At 36.9% G+C, this 18,443-nt stretch overlaps 1 protein-coding gene across 2 annotated transcripts in view; it reads left to right on the forward strand.

The window, feature by feature from the left end:
* Positions 1-575: 575 nt before the first annotated feature.
* Positions 576-18,443, forward strand: part of LOC138711741 (calmodulin-like) — a 454,283-nt gene continuing 436,415 nt past the window's right edge. The window contains exon 1 of one of the 2 annotated variants that reach the window (XM_069842907.1): positions 576-826. In XM_069842907.1, the coding sequence (XP_069699008.1) occupies positions 692-826 (135 nt within the window). In that variant the 5' untranslated portion in view covers positions 576-691. The remainder of the gene's footprint in view (positions 827-18,443) is intronic. The other variant, XM_069842908.1, reaches the window with a different exon arrangement.

Genomic DNA, 18,443 nt, shown 5'->3' on the forward strand with positions numbered 1-18,443 from the left:
TGCATATACCCTACATATTGAGCTTCGTGACTGTACATACTGGACTGTGTTGAAAGCCAAGCAAACATAATGCTACTCCCTTCAACATTTTGAGGCTAAACCTTCGAACTCTAGTAATTTGTGAACGGTAGTACTCCTCCACGGAGCGTTCATTTGCCCTGCCCTGTTTTTATTTTTATTTATTCCTTAAATACATCAGCTCAAAGCATTTGAGTGACCACAAGGGTCCTGAATACAATAAACATGTACAATATAATGTGATTTGAAACATTAAAGAAAAAAGAAAGTTAATTGTTGAAGGGAAATATATAAATGGATTAATTGAAATAGAGATGATGATGATGATGATGATGATGATGATGATGATGATGATGATGATGATGAAATATTTGAAAAGAATTCTTTTACTTATACGTATAGTTTTATTTTATTAAACAGACACCTGATATGAAATAATCTCGTAAGCCGTGACTTAAATAACTGTCGGAAATAAACGGACTTAATAAAGAAGGCCATGGAAATTTATATAAAAAACACAACAGTTTACCTAGCGACAGTCGTCTGTTCTCTTCATGCTCTCCACGTCCATGGAGTCATTTTAGTCTTAAATAGTGATAAAATAATATTAACAAACAATAACTTAGCAGAACTTTAGTTAACTTGTAACAGTTATATAAAATTGTGTTGTGATATGAAAGAATGTATCCGAAAGTTCCACATGGTTCGCTTAAAAGTATTGCCACACGTATTGCATTACGAAGATTTATGGGGGAGTGCTGGCAGCTCAAGAAACAGCTGTACTACAACTTCAACAAGGAGGCAGTTGGTGAGTACGATGTTTTACGTTTCAGTAGTTCGGATTTTTCTCTACGCCTACGTAGATATTGTGATATCACAAAAATGTGGTCGAAATGAAGCAATGAAGACAATCTTATTAGTTGTTTCACAACCCATCGTTTTAGTGAAAATGGCATATAAATCACACATTTTAGAGGATAATTCAGTGTAGAATGTATAGGCCTAAGCATTTCCACTTTAATATGACTTAATAAGATATGTTACTTCATTAATGCAGAGGCCGGAGGCCCATACGCTTGTTTTTTGTGGTTAAGTTTTTATTATAAATAACATTTAGTGAGACGATGAAAAATATAGAATCACTATTTTGAATGTTGCCATTAGCTGCATCATGATTATGACGAAAGACTTAATTATATGGTAGCACGACTAACTTTACTGGAAAAAATGAGGTTTACTTATTTTACAATCTTATCAACAATAAAAAGCAAAAGAAGTAAATACTAAATGATATGATTTGTGGTTATGAGTGATGTAGACATGCAATTAGTCAAGATAAGTATGACTTCCACTTGCAAATATAGTTGGGTACTGCGAAGAACAAATATAGGAGTGGTATTAACTTACATAATCAGTAAATGAATAGCATGTAATCGCCACTTTGTAGGAACTTGTCAAATCACTTGGATTACCTAGAAATCACAGAAAACATTTAAAAGCACGACGTGAATGCTCTGGAAGCTATAATTCTACCCGGCCAAAATGAATATGTTATTTATATACCGAAAATAAGCAAAACAATTCGAACGTCATATTCCTCACTGTTACGTCAATTTTTCAGTTCTGCTTACACATGAAGGAGCTATACTATACCCGAATATGCATTGCAGCTCTGGAGAGAGTATTAAGTGAAATGAACCCCACATTTACTCTTGTAATAGTTACCGACAACAATGGAGTGTGCAGTCTAGAGTTGGGTCGATTCATGAACCAAACACGAATTATTTAACACTTCTTCCAAGTATTAGAAAAATCCGTCTGAAATTTATTACAGATTTTATTTGCATTGTACAGGGACATCATTTTCTTTTTACTTCAATTTTTATTGTACCTGAGTTTTTGAATATACTTCAATCTCAGCCCCCTCTACTAGTAAACTTCCAACCGTTCTTCACACAGAACCAAGGCCGCGTATGCGTTAGTGAGTGTAGTACGTTCCAGAAATATGTTCGCGTTTTCCAGTGACGAAAGAGCTTTCAATATTGAATCATATTTTCGCACAGGTACTGTCGTCCATTTGCCTACGTCGCATCCCGGTTTCCCACACCCGCTTCTGTTCGCCCCTCTGTAAAGGCTAGTGGCTGAGCTGTCTTAGCTATTTTCGGAAAACATTAATTTCTGTTAGGAATTGGACGTCTACGTAATATTATAAAATTGTTTGAAGTAATTTAAATATAAGGGCCTCGTTAAGTAATTAACTGTCACGTAATTCCCCCCCCCCCTTTCTACGACCCTGCGATAAAATCACTTGGGAGCCACCGGCATGGCTCACTCGGTTAAAGCGCTTGCCTGTCGATCTGAAATTGCGCTCGAGCGCGAGTTCGATCCCCGCTTGGGATGATTGCCTGGTTGGATTTTTTCCGAGGTTTTCCCAAACTGTAAGGTGAATACCAGGTAATCTATGGCGAATCCTCGGCCTCATATCGCCAAATGCCATCTCGCTATCACCAATCCCATCGACGCTAAATAACTCGTTGTTGATACAGCGTCGTTAAATAACCAATTAAAAAAAAACCACTTGGACGGACAGTAGATAGCATGTCTGAGTAATTTTATCTTTTTGGATCGGGCAGAATTTATAGTACGTAAGGTACTCTTTTGTAGAATATGTACAGAATCATTTCAACATGAGTTACTATAGTCTCGACGCTGTTATTTCCGGCGTGACTCCGCCTCTTTGCTTACGTCTATAAAGTCTAGGTAGGTAGTATCGTTCGCCATTTTTGTTCTTACGTTGCCGAGCTACCAGACGAGGAATCTATTTGCCACATCGTTAAACATTATCGTGTCGTAGCTCCTATGATAATAAATCAAACGCAATGTAATTCAGCAAATAATTGAGCGGCAAATAACGTCTTCGTGTGCTTTTTGCGAACGCCAACGAAAGAGCTAAAATGGCGGGCGATTATATTAAGTATTTATCGAGCCTTAAGAAATGAATAAGCGAATCACAAGACGCACACGTTTAAATGTAGCCGACCTGCAACGCGATTGGCTACCGGAAAATGGAGCGAAGTACGAAGGACGAAACTGCTAATTGGAATTAGGTACAAAAGATCTATAGTGCGATAATATGCACAAAAGACTGAAGCTTGTATCGAAATGAACGGCCACAATTTAAAAAAATGTATTTAAATATCCATATAATGATTATTTTTCAATTTAACTTCATTCTCTATAGTGTACGCTAATGTGCTGTAGACAGTATAATATACACTGCGTAATAAATAAGTCCGAATGGATAGCTCAGTTTGTGAGTAAAAACACTTACTGTTAATACTGTACTGTATTTTGATTAAACGAAAACCTAATGAAAATTATAAAACTCAAAATCGCGATATTTTATAATTTACGTAAATGGATGAACTACTTTTCTTCCCTCCTATACTTAGTAAAGTGATTTGTATTTTACGCCAGTATCATCGAACTTCAGTCGTGGAAGAGGATAGCAAACGGTGTTTACAGTTCTCAATCGTTAATCCAAAGGTACAGCCAGGTTAATATTAGAAAAATAAAATGATGTCCCTGTATTATTAATATTTTTGTTCGTTTACGTCGAACCCTGGAATAATGACCGTTGACAGGTTACCTCAAACAAGTAGCCTAAATAGACTCGAATTGTATTGTTGGTTACGAAACCATGCCGATTCGTTACGATTCTTTTGAACGACGATTCGTTCATACCACGAATCGATTCTTACTATTCTTTGTTATTAGTCATTCGAATAAACGAATGCTCCCGAGCGAGTAGAGACAAAGAATTTACATTATTTTAAAGGGACACTGTGGTAAAATCGTGAAAAATTAAGAAAATCACTTCAAATTTATTGTGCCTCTTTATTTATGCTGAGCTTACAAAGCTAATTAATTTATTTCCCCATGACTATTTTCCAGCTTTTGAACCAATATGACCTAAAAATTTTGAAAATTTTGTTGCAAGGAACCTTTTTTAGTGACGTTAATATAAAATATGCGGTATTAAAAAAATATAATTTCAAATCTATTAGCCTTAAAAAGTAAAAGTAAATACATGGCGCTACAGTCCATGAAGGGCAAAGACCGACCAGCCGGCTGCTGGCCTCACGTCCACATGCCGAAACAGAGGTGGACGATCATCCAACCAGAATGAAGGTATCGTGTGGTTAGCACGATGATCCCCCAGCCGTTGTAGCTGGTTTGCGAAACCGGATTTTCACTGCATTTCGTAGCTCCCCAAGTGCATCACGATGCTGGGTGGGCACCGGTCCCATGCACTGGCAGAAATTTCATGAGAAAATTTCTTCCCCCATGAGGACTCGAACCAGCACGCATTTCGTAACGCGAGTCCTAGACAGGATGCCTTAGACCACGACGCCACGGCGCGGGACACTATCAGTCCTAATGGCACCAAATTTTGTACATATTATAGTATTGTAGGCATGTTTGTGTACCTGTAGTTAAAAATTAATAAATTTTGGATGAGGAATGTAGAATTTTTAAAACTCATATAAGTGCCCCTTTAACAAGGTTGGCTAAATAGCTGATAATAGAGACGGCATACTAATACACAGCTGATATTTAATAAGCAAAGATTTCTAAAGGTGCATATCTGCAGCTACACGGTTCAACTTTTCTTTTAACTTTACGCATTCAAGCAATACATGCAAGAGTGAATGAAACGCATTCATTTGTGCACGTCATTTTTCCACTAAAAATGAGAGCACATGAGCTATTCCATCTCAAATCGACTGAAATATAGAGAAAATTGACCTTACAATTTCTAAATACAATGAAACTTTTTTTTTGTACGTAGAGATCTGTGATACAATGCTTTGTGCAAAGTTTGAGGCATCAGAACTTCATAGTGTTTAAATTAAAAATATTTAAATTTATCGCATTTTCATAAAATTAGCAACTTTAAACTGTTGAGCTCCGAAACCCTTTCACCCAATGATCAAAATCATGGTTTATTTTGATGCTGAGAAATCAAAGTTTATATTGACATATAGACAGATTTTCTTACTTTTTAAGGAAATGGAGAAATTTAGGTTTTTCTTCATTAAGACGCCTTTGGCCACGAAAAAATATTTTTAAAATATATGGTTGGATTTCGCATTGAAAATCCAAATAAACATATATTTTTTACTGATGGTATGTTGATAAGAAAGTATTGAAAATGTCAAATAAATAAAATAAATAGTACGCGCGTGAACTAGCCAGCTGACTGTGAGACGGGAGCTAGCCCAGATAAGCAAAGCCAGGAGACAAACACGTGATGTTTCGTCTAGTAGCGCATAGCTGGGCTAGCTTTATCACAAGTTTTCATAAACACAGGAGTAAAATGACGCCCAACGCTCGCTTATTTTCAGCTCTCGGCCAGTTCGTGCGGTATTGCGCCGTTCAAGTCCAGGCGTGTGAAAATAAATTATTTAATACCCTCGAAACTAAGCAAACAATGCCGAATCCCTCTTAATAATGCAAGGTTTTTTCTCAATATTTTTTTACATTTTTACAAATGGCCAAAAAGCCTAAAAGTAAGTAAAATCAGATTATCTGTCTCTCTGTGTACAATAAAAATAAGGATTACTTCTTAACATAACCTACCAAATGTCAGCTTCAAAATGAGCTCCCGTTCAATGTTCTGCAGTAAATGGTTCCAGAGTTCTGAGCGCTGAAAGAGGCTTGTTTTTATAAAATACGTTAAATTTGTTGCTCAATAATACGAAAACCGTTTGACTTTCGATAGTATATTTTTGAAAATGCACTCTCCTCAGCGCCTTGTATAAAAAGGGAAAAAATTAGAGTATAAAAAAATGCGAGGTTTTTTACTGATCGATTTTATATGGAATAGCCCGTAGGCGAATAGTAGTGGCCGTAGTAGAAATTATGGCCGGTCATCTTAATGGCAACGCAGCCCTAGATAGAGGTTCAACAGCATCATGTAGTGAGCAGATGATTGTTCTAGGTGGATGTGAATAAACTTAAAATTGTTTTGTTTGGTGATGGTGGACATTTTAAACCGAAATTATCGGCAAGTACGATTAGCTTTATTGAAGATTATCGCAAATACGAGTGCCTATGGAATGTTTAACCTAAAATCTGCAGGCATCTTAATTGAACGTGTGTTTTCAATTTGATTCTTTCAATATTCTCTTCAGATTGCATGCGTAAGCGTATGGAAAATTGAACAGTGTAGATACACCTTACCATGTATTGTGGGTCCCTATCACCACGGCATGGCACGTCCTCAGGTTGCGGATAGAGGAGACGGCCTCCAGATATGGAGGGTAGCTGCGAATATATTGAATAAGCAGTCGTGGACAGCCGATAAGGGGTGGTCCTCCAGCTTGGGGGTTGGGCGAAAGGCTAACAACCCATCACCGTAAAAACAGCTTGTTACGAATCCATACAATAAGCCTCGGAATGGGACTGATTCTCTGGCACGACCACAGCGAAGGAATAAGGTTATGACGTTATGAGATTTGGTACTTGGAACCTAACTAGTCTTTATAATTAATCTTGCACAGGATAGGGACTGATAGCGAGCTTATGTGAGGGCGGCAATGAACCTTCGGGTTCCTTAAGAGCCATTTGTAAATAAGTAAGATACATCTTAACCCTTACGAACCAAATACTGTAATTATTTGATGAAAGAAGGGGTTAAGAATGGAATGAAATTACTGCGTTTGTTAAGTGTGGAAAATAATGAACATTTACCTGAAATTGGCATAATTAAATGGAGATGTAATGCAAAAAAATGTGCAAGGTTGAGTTTATAAATTATAATAAATGTAATTTATTCCAAGAAATCGTCTGCCCAGGCATCCTGAGTTGCCAAAAATACATAATAATATTACACATTCAAGAATAATAACGGATTACAGTAAATAGATGAGTCACATTGTATGTTAACTTTGAAGTTGAATTTTAGAAATAATAGGCTATAAATTATACATATATTTATAACAATGACACACTAACGAATAGAAAAGGGGTGATTATGATATTCCGTATATTAGTACATTATGCAACGAGCCTATAATGATAGTAATTAAGAATCGAGTATGGATATTTATGAAACGAGCGCAAGCGAGTTTCATAATTTTCATACGAGCTTCTTAATTATCATTATAGGCGAGTTTCATACGACTTTTTATGCTCGACCATATTTCTAACTTGAAATTACCGGTATTCAGATGTATACATTTTATTTGTATCTGACAAGATCGGAAGTGACCTTGTTCTAGGTCATGAATTGTGAGATGTTGCTCAGACGCGAAAGTATTGATTTTTTCCGAGGAACAATAATGTCATTGACCTTGACGTAGTCCCGTTAAACTTGATAATATTATAATATTATAACCTTGATTATTGAATTCGACATTGAAAAACGAGATGACAAATTGAATTTATTTGAATATTATTTACAATTAACGCTAATTATTATAGTAACAGAACATAACCTTCTGCGACAGTATTGGATTTCCAGCCTCCGTGACTTATCGCTAATTCTCTTTCGATTGCATATCCGAGAATAATCGATACTTGCGGTTTTATAACGGTACAAAGCTGACTTGTCATTGGCTGAACACATGTAAGCTGAGTTATCATTGGCTGAAGACCTGTACTTTAATGAGTAGGTGTACTTGAATGACATGCATTAAAGGACTGCTACCAGGTGTATAATTAGTACATTTCTTCATGGTCGAGCGTAAATGATTTTTCAGAATTGTCACAGACCCTTTAATGCTTGAAGTAATTATTTTAGGAATGATTTCTTCTTCTTCTGCTTATTCTTCTTCTTCTTCTGCTTCTGCTTCTTCTTCTTCTTCTTCTTCTTCTTCTTCTTCTTCTTCTTCTTCTTCTTCTTCAGGCTCTACAACTCTCAGGTGAATGTTTTGGCCTTCTCAACAACTTTCTTCCATTCCTTACGGCTTCCAACTATCTTTGTCCAGTTTTCCACCTTCATCAATTTCAAATCATTCAGGACATCATCCTCCCATCTATTTTTTGGTCTACCCTGCTTTCTGTTAACTATTGGTTTCCATTTGTATATTTGTTTGACCAGTCTATTATTCCCCATTCTATTTATATGACTAAACCATCCTAATCTTAGCGATTTTATATGATTTGTCATGTTCCTATTCTTCATCAGCTCATTCAGTTCACCGTTATATTTAATTCTCCGTGTACCATCATTCATTTTAGTTGGACCAAAAATTTTCCTTAGTATTGCTCTTTAAAAAATTAGCAGTCTATGTTTTATGGAGTTTTTAAGGACCCATGTTTCGCTGGCATAAGTTACTACAGGTCTTATTGTAGTACAAGGAATGATGTCATGGATTCCAAATGTTTTGACAGTGTTTACAGTTGATCGTGGGATGATGCCCCTCGCTCCGATCATTAAACCATGTACTTCCCAGGTGCCTTCCATCTGATATTTTTCTCGAAAATACGGAATAGTAGGCTCATAAATTTGTTGTTTCTCTTTGTTGACCTCAGATGGTTGGGTCTGAATCATCTCAAATCTAACAGCTGGGTCCAGTATAAAGCCTTTACTATTAGTCTTGTCTAGAGCCACGATGTCCGCTCTTCTAATTCCGCCGCCTTCAGACGCAACGCAGTGCACCTCTTCATGGACATCGAAGAATCTTTTTCTAAGGGCTTGTGCTATTAGTTTTCGGATGTTATAATGGCGTGAATTTCTCAGGAGTTCTCCATGCTGACAGGATCCTAGGACGTGTGCTAAGATTTCAATCTCGTTGCAGTATCTGCAACGTAAACCGTCCAAGTATCTCCCATGAAGACTTCTCATTGGTGCTACGTTAGCATTCATCTTAATTGCTTCCGATTTTCAGAAGAAGACACACCCTCCTTCAATAGCGCTGGTGGTCAAAATAATGAGTGTGCTACAATCTCTTTATCGGCCTACTGTATACACTTATAAGCATTTGTCTTAATTTGAGACTCGCCTAGTGACGAAATATGGAGTTCCTTCCTACTGTAGAACTTGTCAATTACCCTGGTGTTAAATGTTAAATCCCTCCATCCTGGACATCATACTCTTTTCTATTAACAGTACTGCAAGAACAGTGAGGCGATCCTGGGACATAGTGTTCCTTAAAAACGTTTTTATGCGTTTCAAGCAAGAAAAACATCTTTCTGGCTCAGCAGTGGTCATTGGTGTTGTAACCAAAATATTTAACAACTTCGTTACTTCACAGAATGGATCCCGTGAATTGTTGGAGGCTATGTTTTGTAACAATTGAACAGCCATCTATAGGCTATTTCGGAAGTCGGATCTTCCGTATAGAACTCCAAGTTGTGTCTTGAACATTCTTTTGTTCAGTATAGTATAGCTGTTGACAGCAACTTCAAGTTCGCATTCAGGAAAATTATGCAAAAAATTGTCAAAAAATTCGCCGTTTAACAATTTTGTTGCGTCTAGGTAGCTTAAAGATTGGAAACGATGAGTAGTTTCCTGAATTATACGATTACATACCTCCTTGGCATCAATTTTCTGGGATTAAATTTTCCGTCGCTTGCTGATTGATTCAGGAGGAACCTCAAAAAACTGGTAGATGGCAGCAGCAGTCGAGCATTTGAATTACCAAATACATTGTACATAGTTCCGAGTTCCTCCACAAACAAGCATTCTTTCGTTACGCTTTACTTTTGCAATATCCAAGCTGTGTTGTGCTGAAGCTGACTACAGCACTTCCCCTCGTAAAAATAGCCAATCAGAGCAGTTATTTCAGCTTCGCACATGCGCATAACTGTCTACATTCTCGTGTAAGTTTTGAGTAGCACAACGAACCCCCTGAGGCACCAAAGAGCTAAGAGCGAAGACTAAACACTCTCTAACGCGTCATGAACATAACCACGGGAAATTGTCAAATGGCAGATCAGATACTATGGTGGTATTGCAAATACATTATTTGAGCAAAAATTATCATTGTGCTGTAGCACTGTAGCACATAAGGACGGGCCGCCCCTGCCCTCCTTAGAAGAAATCCATTTACTACCGGGACCATATTCTTGAAATAAGAAACACCTTTTCCTTTACGTGGAAGCGAACACCATTTATCGTACTCTTGTTTACTAAGAAACACTATCTTGGATAATTTTGTAGACTAAAGGTGCATCAACTTTTTTTCTTCAATTTTAAGCATTCAGATAATCAATGCATGCAATATCATTCAATTGGGCATGCCCTTTTCCATTAAAAATGATAGGGCATGCAGCAATTGGAAGTTAGGCCTACCCTTCGCCGGTGTGTATCTTATGCGTTATTTCGTTGAACAGTAGCATGTAGCGAGCAGCTGATTGTTCTAGATAGCCGTAGCATACTGAAAATAAGAACGATTAACTTTATTGACGATTATCGCAAATACCAGAGGTCTGCATCGGACATTTTCGCTCGAGCGCCAAGTAGTTCACAGCATAATCCGATAGGTAGCGCACATACATGATGGGTAAAATTGTCACGAGCGATAAATCCTCGAACGGTATAAGCCGAGCGTTAGACATTCGTTCTTGTTACAGTGATGAACTGTGTAGTAACATCATAGATGTTTATCATTTCAAAACTTTGCAGTGTTTAACTAACCTCTCCATAGTACAACTACAAAACTTGCTTTAAAATGTAATATAAATGTTGTAGGTAAAAGTTTTTTTTTCTCCCACACAGGAGTGATTTTGTTTTTGCCATATCTGATAGATGTTATTGGATGTAAATGTAATTATTATAAACGGAGAACACATCACAATAATGCAACAACTGTATCAAGTTTTCTAGTAATAATAATAATAATAATAATAATAATAATAATAATAATAATAATAATAATAATAATAATAATAATAATAATAATAATAATAATAATAATATTTGGGGCTAAGCGGGATGAAGTTACAGGAGAATGGAGAAAGTTACACAACACAGAACTGCATGCATTGTATTCTTCACCTGACATAATTAGGAACATTAAATCCAGACGTTTGAGATGGGCAGGGCATGTAGCACGTATGGGCGAATCCAGAAATGCATATAGAGTGTTAGTTGGGAGACCGGAGGGAAAAAGACCTTTAGGGAGGCCGAGACGTAGATGGGAGGATAATATTAAAATGGATTTGAGGGAGGTGGGGTATGATGATAGAGACTGGATTAATCTTGCACAGGATAGGGACCGCTGGCGGGCTTATGTGAGGGCGGCAATGAACCTTCGGGTTCCTTAAAAGCCATTTGTAAGTAAGTAAGTAAGTAATAATAATAATAATAATCTCTAATAATTAGTGTATCAATCTTTGCGTCTGTAACAGTTGTGCAGCATGATTATTCGTTTTATTATATTTTCTGTGACGTTATCTCTGTACTAATATTGTTATTAATCTACTGCTATATCAATAATATTTTGTAAAACGTTTCTACATTGTCGCAGTATATAGGCGGAACACTATGTATGGACCTATCATATTATATATGTGGTAAATCAAATATTGAATAATTATTAATTAGCAATAATAACTGTATATCGACATTTTTCATACTATTTTATTTATAACTTCGTGTTCCTGTTTTGGTACGTTCCATTGACTGTTCCATTAAACGTTTGTCATAAACGCAGAAAATAAAGCATTTTTTTACCGTGTGAGCAAAACATATGTGTATCTTATCTGTCGCCTTCTATACAAGATAAGACATGTCGGTGAGATGACCTTGTACTGTGCTTCTATTTATTACGAGCGTATCACGACCGATCGTATCTCACTCGAGGGTGCGACACTCGACCGAGTTCAAGCGAGCGATTTAACTCTAATGCAGCACTCTGGCAAATGCCTGTGTCTATGGAGTGTTCAACCACAATTTTGAGAATCAAGTAGGCCTAAGTATTGGATTGATATTTAATATTTATTAATTAATATGTATAGTATGTAAAGATGACATTCAACACGGCACCATGTAGACACATGTGCATGCATCTTAATTGAACGTGCATTTTCAACTAGATTATTTCAATATTCTCCTCAGACTGCGTACGCGTATGGAAAATTGAATCGTGTAGATGGAGTTTAAAGGATGTATCCAGCGAATCAGAAAGAGACGATCCAATGTCACCTCTCATGCCATCTAGGCGAGAGATGTGGAACGTTTATGTTCTCCCCGTGTTCGCAAAGTGAAGTCTCTCGTGGGTCGCTCGTTGACGATTCAAAAGAATACTTGGAATCACAGACTGGGAAGTATCATGAACGAATAGTTAGAATCGATTCTTAATGTGTGATTTAATCGTTGGAATCGACTTCTGAAAAAGAATCGTGTTGTTCAACAATAGTGTGCACAGTGTGATAACTCATTGACTAATTTTGTGCTATTTGTGACGTTTTCGTAAAACTATTTTCCATTTCTACTAGTTTTGTATTGTATTTTTAGTCCAGGAAAAATACTCGTGTAAAAAAAAAACATAGTTTCGTAAAAATGCTTTCGATATTTTCCATTAACCTTATCTCTCGTCCTTTTCGTAGTTGTTGCCATTATCGTTAAGGCAAAGATAGAGATCACTTACTTACTTACTTACTTACTTACTTACTTGCTGGCTTTTAAGGAACCCGGAGGTTCATTGCCGCCCTCACATAAGCCCGCCATTGGTCCCTATCCTGAGCAAGATTAATCTATTCTCTATCATCATATCCCGCCTCCCTCAAATACATTTTAATATTATCCTCCTATCTACGTCTCGGCCTCCCTAAAGGTCTTTTTCCCTCCGACCTCCCAACTAAGACTCTATATGCATTTCTGGACACGCCCATACGTACTACATGCCCTGCCCATCTCAAACATCTAGATTTAATGTTCCTAATTATGTTAGGTGAAGAATGCAATGCGTGCAGTTCTGTGTTATGTAACTTTCTCCATTCTCCTGTAACTTCATCCCTCTTAGCCTCAAATATTTTCCTAAGCACCTTATTCTCAAACACCCTTTAATCTCTGTTCCTCTCTCAAACTGAGAGTCCAAGTTTCACAACCATAAAGAATAACCGGTAATATAACTGTTTTATAAATTCTAACTTTCAGGTTTTTTGACAGCAGATTGGATGATAAAAGCTTCTCAACCGAATAATAACAGGCATTTCCCATATTTATTCTGTGTTTAATTTCCTCCCGAGTATCATTTATATTTGTTACTGTTGCTCAAAGATATTTGAACTTCTCCACCTCTTCAAAAGATAAATTTCCAATTTTTATATTTCCATTTCGTACAATATTGTGGTCACGAGACATAATCATATACTTTGTCTTTTCGGGATTTACTTCCAAACCGATCGCTTTACTTGCTTCCAGTAAAATTCCTGTGTTTTCCCTAATCGTTTGTGGATTTTCTCCTAACATATTCACGTCATCCGCATACACAAGAAGCTGATGTAACCCGTTCAATTCCAAAACCTGCCTGTTATCCTGAACTTTCCTAATGGCATATTCTAGAGCGATGTTAAAAAGTAAAGGTGATAGTGCATCTCCCTGCTTTAGCCCGCAGTGAATTGGAAAAGCATCAGATAGAAAATGACCTATACGGACTCTGCTGTATGTTTCACTGAGAGACATTTTAATTAATCGAACTAGTTTCTTGGGAATACCAAATTCAATAAGGATAAATCTTTCTATGTCGATCAAAATAGACTACTGTTTTGAGAATGATGAGCAAGACTCGAAGCGCACGAGAGTTATGGGACGAGACTAGAAAGACAAGTGCAACGAACACAGCGAACGAGATCTGTGCCCTGACCCTGGACCGCATCCCTGACTTACCGTTAAAGCTGCACATCTCAACTGCCACGCACATCGCCACAGTACCAACCATCTAACTTATTACTATCTGCTTACTACAGTATTCCGGAATCTTAAATTACAATCAGAGTTGTACACTTAAGAGTAAAACATATTTTATGCTCGACCATGCCAAAACGTAGTAATTATACACCTGGTAGCAGACCTTTAATGCATGTTATTAAAGTACACCTACTCATTAAAGGTCAGGTCTTTCAGCCAATAACGAGTCAGGTTACAACTGTTCAGCCAATGAAAGGTCAGCTTTCTACCATTATAAAACCGCAAGTATCGATTATTCTCTGATATGCAATCGAAAGAGAATTAGCGAAAAGTCACGGAGGCTGGAAATCCAATACTGTCGCAGAAGGTTATGTTCTGTTACTATAATAATTAGCGTTAATTGTAAATAATATTCAAATAAATTCAATTTGTCACCTCGTGTTTCAATGTCTAATTTAATTTCATTGTTATCTCTGTAGGTTCTTATGGCCTACCAAGGTCAATGTGGATATCTGTTCCTCGGAAAAAATCAATACTTTCGCGTCTGCGCACATCTCACAACATACGGAACATTGCTGAAGGTCAGATACAATTAAAATTAATAATATCAAGTTATAAACTTGTAGTTGCTATTTGGGAGAAGAAAATTGTACCAGAACAATGGAAGGAGTCCATAATTGTACCTATTTTTAAAAAGGGGGACAAAACCAACTGTGGTAACTTTCGAGGAATATCACTTTTGTTGACGTCGTACAAAATTTTGTCCAATATTCTTTTGAGAAGATTAACTCCGTACGTAGATGAAATTATTGGGGATCATCAGTCCGGTTTTCGGCGTAATAGATCGACAATTGATCAGATTTTTTGTATTCGACAGATAATGGAGAAAAAATGGGAGTATAAGGGTACAATACATCAGTTATTCATAGATTTCAAAAAGGCATATGACTCGGTTAAGAGGGAAGTATTATATGATATTCTTATTGAATTTGGTATTCCCAAGAAACTAGTTCGATTAATTAAAATGTGTCTCAGTGAAACATACAGCAGAGTCCTTATAGGTCAGTTTCTATCTGATGCCTTTCCAATTCACTGCGGGCTAAAGCAGGGAGATGCACTATCACCTTTACTTTTTAACTTCGCTCTAGAATAAGCCATTAGGAAAGTTCAGGATAACAGGCAGGGTTTGGAATTGAATGGGTTACATCAGCTTCTTGTCTATGCAGATGACGTGAATATGTTAGGAGAAAATCCACAAACGATTAGGGAAAACACGGAAATTTTACTTGAAGCAAGTAAAGCGATCGGTTAGAAGTAAATCCCGAAAAGACGAAGTATATGATTATGTCTTGTGACCAGAATATTGTACGAAATGGAAATATAAAAATTGGAGATTTATCCTTCGAAGAGGTGGAAAAATTCAAATACCTTGGAGCAACAGTAACAAATATAAATGATACTCGGGAGGAAATTAAACGCAGAATAAATATGGGAAATGCGTGTTATTATTCGGTTGAGAAGCTCTTATCATCCAGTCTGCTGTCCAAAAATCTGAAAGTTAGAATTTATAAAACAGTTATATTACCTGTTCTTCTGTATGGTTGTGAAACTTGGACTCTCACTCTGAGAGAGGAACATTGGTTAAGGGTGTTTGAGAATAAGGTGCTTAGGAAAATATTTGGGGCTAAGCGGGATGAAGTTATAGGGGAATGGAGAAAGTTACACAACACAGAACTGCACGCATTGTATTCTTCACCTAACATAATTAGGATCATTAAATCCAGACGTTTGAGATGGGCAGGGCATGTAGCACGTATGGGCGAATCAAGAAATGCATATAGAGTGTTAGTTGGGAGACCGGAGGGAAAATGAGCTTTAGGGAGGCCGAGACGTAGATGGGAGGATAATATTAAAATGGATTTGAGGGAGGTGGGGTGTGATGATAGGGACTGGATTAATCTTGCACAGGTTAGGGACCGATGGCGGGCTTATGTGAGGGCGGCAATGAACCTTCGGGTTCCTTAAAAGCCAGTTGTAAGTAAGTAAGTAAGTAAGTAATATCAAGTTAGAAATATGGTCGAGCATAAAAAGTCTTATGAAACTCGCCTATAATGATAATTAAGAAGCTTGTATGAAAATTATGAAACTCGCTTGCGCTCGTTTCATAAATATCCATACTTGCTTCTTAATTACTATCATTATTGGCTCGTTGCATAATGTACTATTATAAGTTTATAATAACCAAGCGAGATGGCTCATGCGTTTCGCATGGGACTCGCATTCTGGAGGTCCGTGTTTCGATTACAGGACCGACAAACCAGATTGTGGTTTTTCTGTGGTTTCCCCGCAGTTACTTAGGCCAATGTCGGATTGGAATTTTTATTACCACGCTCCAGTTCCCTTCCTCTCGCGTGAATTTAGATTTTACATCATTCATATTCTTCATCTCATTCCATAGACCTATTCTGGTCAAGACGCATGTCTTCGATCGCTTATGGGGGAGGGGACGTCTTCTCCGCAACCGTTCCTGAGTTGGGTTCCTGGCCGTTGGAATGGATCCTGTGTTGCTTGGTCACCTTGGTGGTATGAAGGTAGGAGGGTAGGGGGCCCCATTGGGTGAGCGGGTGAGGGGGTCACATGCGGCCGATGGGCTGGTACACCTTATCCAGCCCATAAATTTGAAGTGCATAATAGACCTCAGTATGGCCGACGTGCAAAGGGTCGTCCCTAACCCGCCCCTAGCCACCGTTACCTAACCTAACCTAACCTTCTAGGTTTATACATGTTTACTAAGGCCCGATTGTATAAAACTCCCTGACTAAAGATCAACTTTGATCGAAGGTCGGAAAGTGAACCGAGTTCAGACACTTCTTCTATTGTATAAAACTTTTCTGCGATCAAATTACCTTGGTTCAAATGCAATCCAAGTTCACGTGAAAAGGATTTGGCAACATCGCATAAACAGGTGAAATACGTGATGCGCGGACCATGTTATACAGGTTTGTTCAGTGTTGCCAATCTAGCGACTTTAACTCTTTTTCAACAACAATTTCTTTTAACTTTTATATTGCTTAAATAGGGATTTAGTGACCTTTTTAGCACTCCATAGTGACAAAATTTAATCTTTCTTTGTTAATAATGAGAAATCTAGCGACTTTACAACTACTTTTTGGCGAATTTCCGTGTAACACTCTGTTGGAGACACTGGTTTTTTTGTGCAATGTAAATAATGGCGGACAATAAGAAGACTGTTCTCTAAGTTGTTATGTTATGGTGTTTGATATTGCTAAAACATAATAAAGCTTTATAAAACGACAATTTTCGTTTAGTAATACAGTTAAGTGAGCATTTATGAATGTACCTATCATATCCATTAATAATTAATGGTTGTTATAAACATAATATAATTATTTGATACTGCTGAACACGATAGAGCCTTATAAAATATAAGAATGTTTGTGTATTAAGGCAAGAAATTGAAAGAAATATATATAAATGTACCTAACATATCTATTAATATTAATAACAATGGATATTTTATTTGCACAATCTGTCACTCGTATATTTCAAACAGAAAAGAAATAACTGAACTTGGATCATCTAACTTAATCGGAGAAATTTCTTCAGTCAAAGTTGACTTTAGTTTGAGACAAATTAACCTCAGATTAGACTTTATACAATACAAAATTCCAAGTTCAGCTGAACCAAGGATCAATTTAACCTCTGATCTAAGATTAAATGGTTTATACAATCTGCCTTAAATGTATTATAATGTTGATTCAAAATGCTGGTTTTCGATTTTATTCTTTCCTTTATAATATTTTATTATATTTCTTATTCAGAATATTATGTTTTCAAAATTCAGGATCTACCAAAATTTAGGTCTGATGTTTTCAATAAAAATATGTCTATAATTGCAGTGTGATTTTCCCTATTACATAGTCGTATTTTCAGCTATAACACATCATGTACGTACGGTAAACTGTATAATTGTGAAGACTGTAACATTATAACGATTTTAAGATCCAACTCTATGTACTTTTGTCGTTTAGCTTTCTCTCTCCTTTCTCTTATTTTTCTTTTTATTTTATCTTTCACTACTTTATTAATGTATTTTTAATTATTTCTTTTTCATATTTTTTTTGCCTTCCTTTTCTCTTTTTCCGTTGCATTATATCCGTCAGGCCTCCCTTTCTGTCGTACTTCATGTTTATTCTTCCACACTCTCATTCCAACTCTCGTTCTATCTCGCTATTTCTCTTTTCCGTTCCTTTTTAATTATTCCCTTTCTTATTTTCCAATTTATCTTCATTTCTCTCTGTTTCCTGGATTTCTTACTACCACTACATCTTCGTTTTCTTGTTTTCGAATTAATTTTTTGGCGCTCATATAGGTATCGAAATCTCGCGCATCGATACGGATTGAAAGAGCTCGCTGCAAGAGAGCGCCAGTTCTGCATGTGCTTTGTGCGCTCTCTAGTGAGCGCCAACATTTACTGTGTTGTGGAGTGTAAGTAAAAGATGGCGCGAGAGAGACATCCATTAACTAACTGTTAAAGAAT

The sequence above is a fragment of the Periplaneta americana genome, chromosome 13 (assembly GCF_040183065.1).
Source record: "Periplaneta americana isolate PAMFEO1 chromosome 13, P.americana_PAMFEO1_priV1, whole genome shotgun sequence".
NCBI lineage: Eukaryota > Metazoa > Arthropoda > Insecta > Blattodea > Blattidae > Periplaneta > Periplaneta americana.